Source organism: Andrographis paniculata, unplaced genomic scaffold (assembly GCF_009805555.1).
Source record: "Andrographis paniculata isolate CXL003 unplaced genomic scaffold, ASM980555v1 Contig86END, whole genome shotgun sequence".
Lineage (NCBI taxonomy): Eukaryota > Viridiplantae > Streptophyta > Magnoliopsida > Lamiales > Acanthaceae > Andrographis > Andrographis paniculata.
In genome coordinates, this window is record NW_026137624.1 from 4261711 (window position 1) to 4263378 (window position 1668).

Genomic DNA, 1668 nt, shown 5'->3' on the forward strand with positions numbered 1-1668 from the left:
GAATGTATATCCTTGTCACGAACCAGACAAGTGCACCCGCAAGGGAGTCCAATTAGCTATTTCGAGCTCCAACCCAAGAACAAATCGACCCAACGGTAAGTCCATACGATTTCATCAATTTATTAAAATTTCTTGCCCATTTATTTATTTATTTATTTTTATGTAAGAATGAGAACAAAAAATAAATCAAAATAACAAACCCCTTGGAAAAATATAGCAATAAGATGCTGTAGTAAATCATAACTAGTGTCCATCGCCACGCTCCGGGAGCCCAAGACCAGGGCTCCCCAAGTAGGATCCCATTCCCCTCAACAGCTCTATCGGAGGACCACCTTAAACCGGCGAGCAAAAAACATGTCCCGAACCCAAAGCGGGGCCCACGACAGAAAATTAAACAGCGCCGTCATGTGTCCGTACTCCACCGTCCTCGGCGGATTCCGGCTCAGCACCTTCCCTGCCACGTGGCGGGCGAACTCGCCGGCGGCGGTTGACTTCCCGCCCTGCGACGCCCGGGCCCTCTCCTCGATGGCCTCCTTAAACTCCCCGTACATTTTCCACTCATAATCCTTGAGCCGGTTCAGTGCGTTGATTCCGAAGCTGGACCGGACCGCTCCCGGCCGGACAAGGACCACGTCAACGTTGAACGGCCGGAGCTCCACGCGGAGCACGTGCGAGATGGCGTGGACGTAGGCCTTGGCGGCGCAGTACGACCCGGCCCACGGCGTCGGGGCTTTTCCGACGATGCTTCCGACGTTGACTATGCAGCCGGACTTCCGGGCCGCCATGTGGGGGACGACTTGCTGGATCATCCGGAGCTGTCCGAGGGCGTTGACCTTGTTGTAAGAACATATAATACTTAATTAATATTGGATTCATCCGGTTCTAAAAATCTCATTTACGTTTTACGCATTAATTTGAATTAGGACGGAAGAATATTTTATTACAAAGTTAAACTTTTAGGTAAAATAATTATTTAATATACCTCGTATGTCTTTTGGATGGCAGCTAGCGGCAACTCTGACAGAGGGCCGGTGCTGGAGATGCCGGCGTTGTTGACGAGGATATCGATTTTGGCGTGCTTTGAGAGGATGTGGGCGACGGCGGTGGATACGCTGACGTCGGAGGAGACGTCAAGGTCGAGGGCGTGGACGGCGCCGCTGCCAGCGATGATGTCGGAGGTGAGGTCAGCAAGGTCCGGCATGCGGTCGGGAATGTCGGTGGCGTAGACGGTGCAGCCGCGGGCGGCGAAAGCCTTGCAGTACTCGTAGCCGATGCCGCCTTTGGCGCAGCCGGTGATTAGGACAACCTTTGTGTCGTCGTTGGTGGTTTGCACTAGTGGTTGCTTCATTGTTTGTTTAGGGTTGTTACTTATGTTACATTTCATATATATATATAAATATATGCGAATTTTCAGATTATTGCGTCAAATTATCATATACAATAAAATAGGCCATATATATTATATATATAAAAAAAATATAATATCATATTTATAATTATATATATATATTGTACTCCTTCCGTTCCAAATACCGCGCAACATTTGTGTTTGGCACGATAATTTAGGTGGGAAGTATTAAATATGGTAATTTGAGATAATTTGGATATTAAGAGATGTGATTGGAGAGAGAAATGATTATTTGTTTTTTTTATTTGAGTGATGTGATG

The 1668-nt window shown here is 47.4% G+C and overlaps 1 protein-coding gene across 1 annotated transcript; it reads right to left on the bottom strand.

The window, feature by feature from the left end:
- Nucleotides 1–212: 212 nt before the first annotated feature.
- Nucleotides 213–1348, bottom strand: LOC127242044 (short-chain dehydrogenase virD-like). Its single transcript, XM_051261377.1, has 2 exons — nt 983–1348; nt 213–833 (listed from the first exon to the last, which is right to left on the bottom strand). Exons 1-2 carry the CDS (start codon nt 1346–1348, stop codon nt 318–320), a joined length of 882 nt encoding a protein of 293 aa, XP_051117334.1. The 3' UTR covers nt 213–317.
- Nucleotides 1349–1668: the final 320 nt, after the last annotated feature.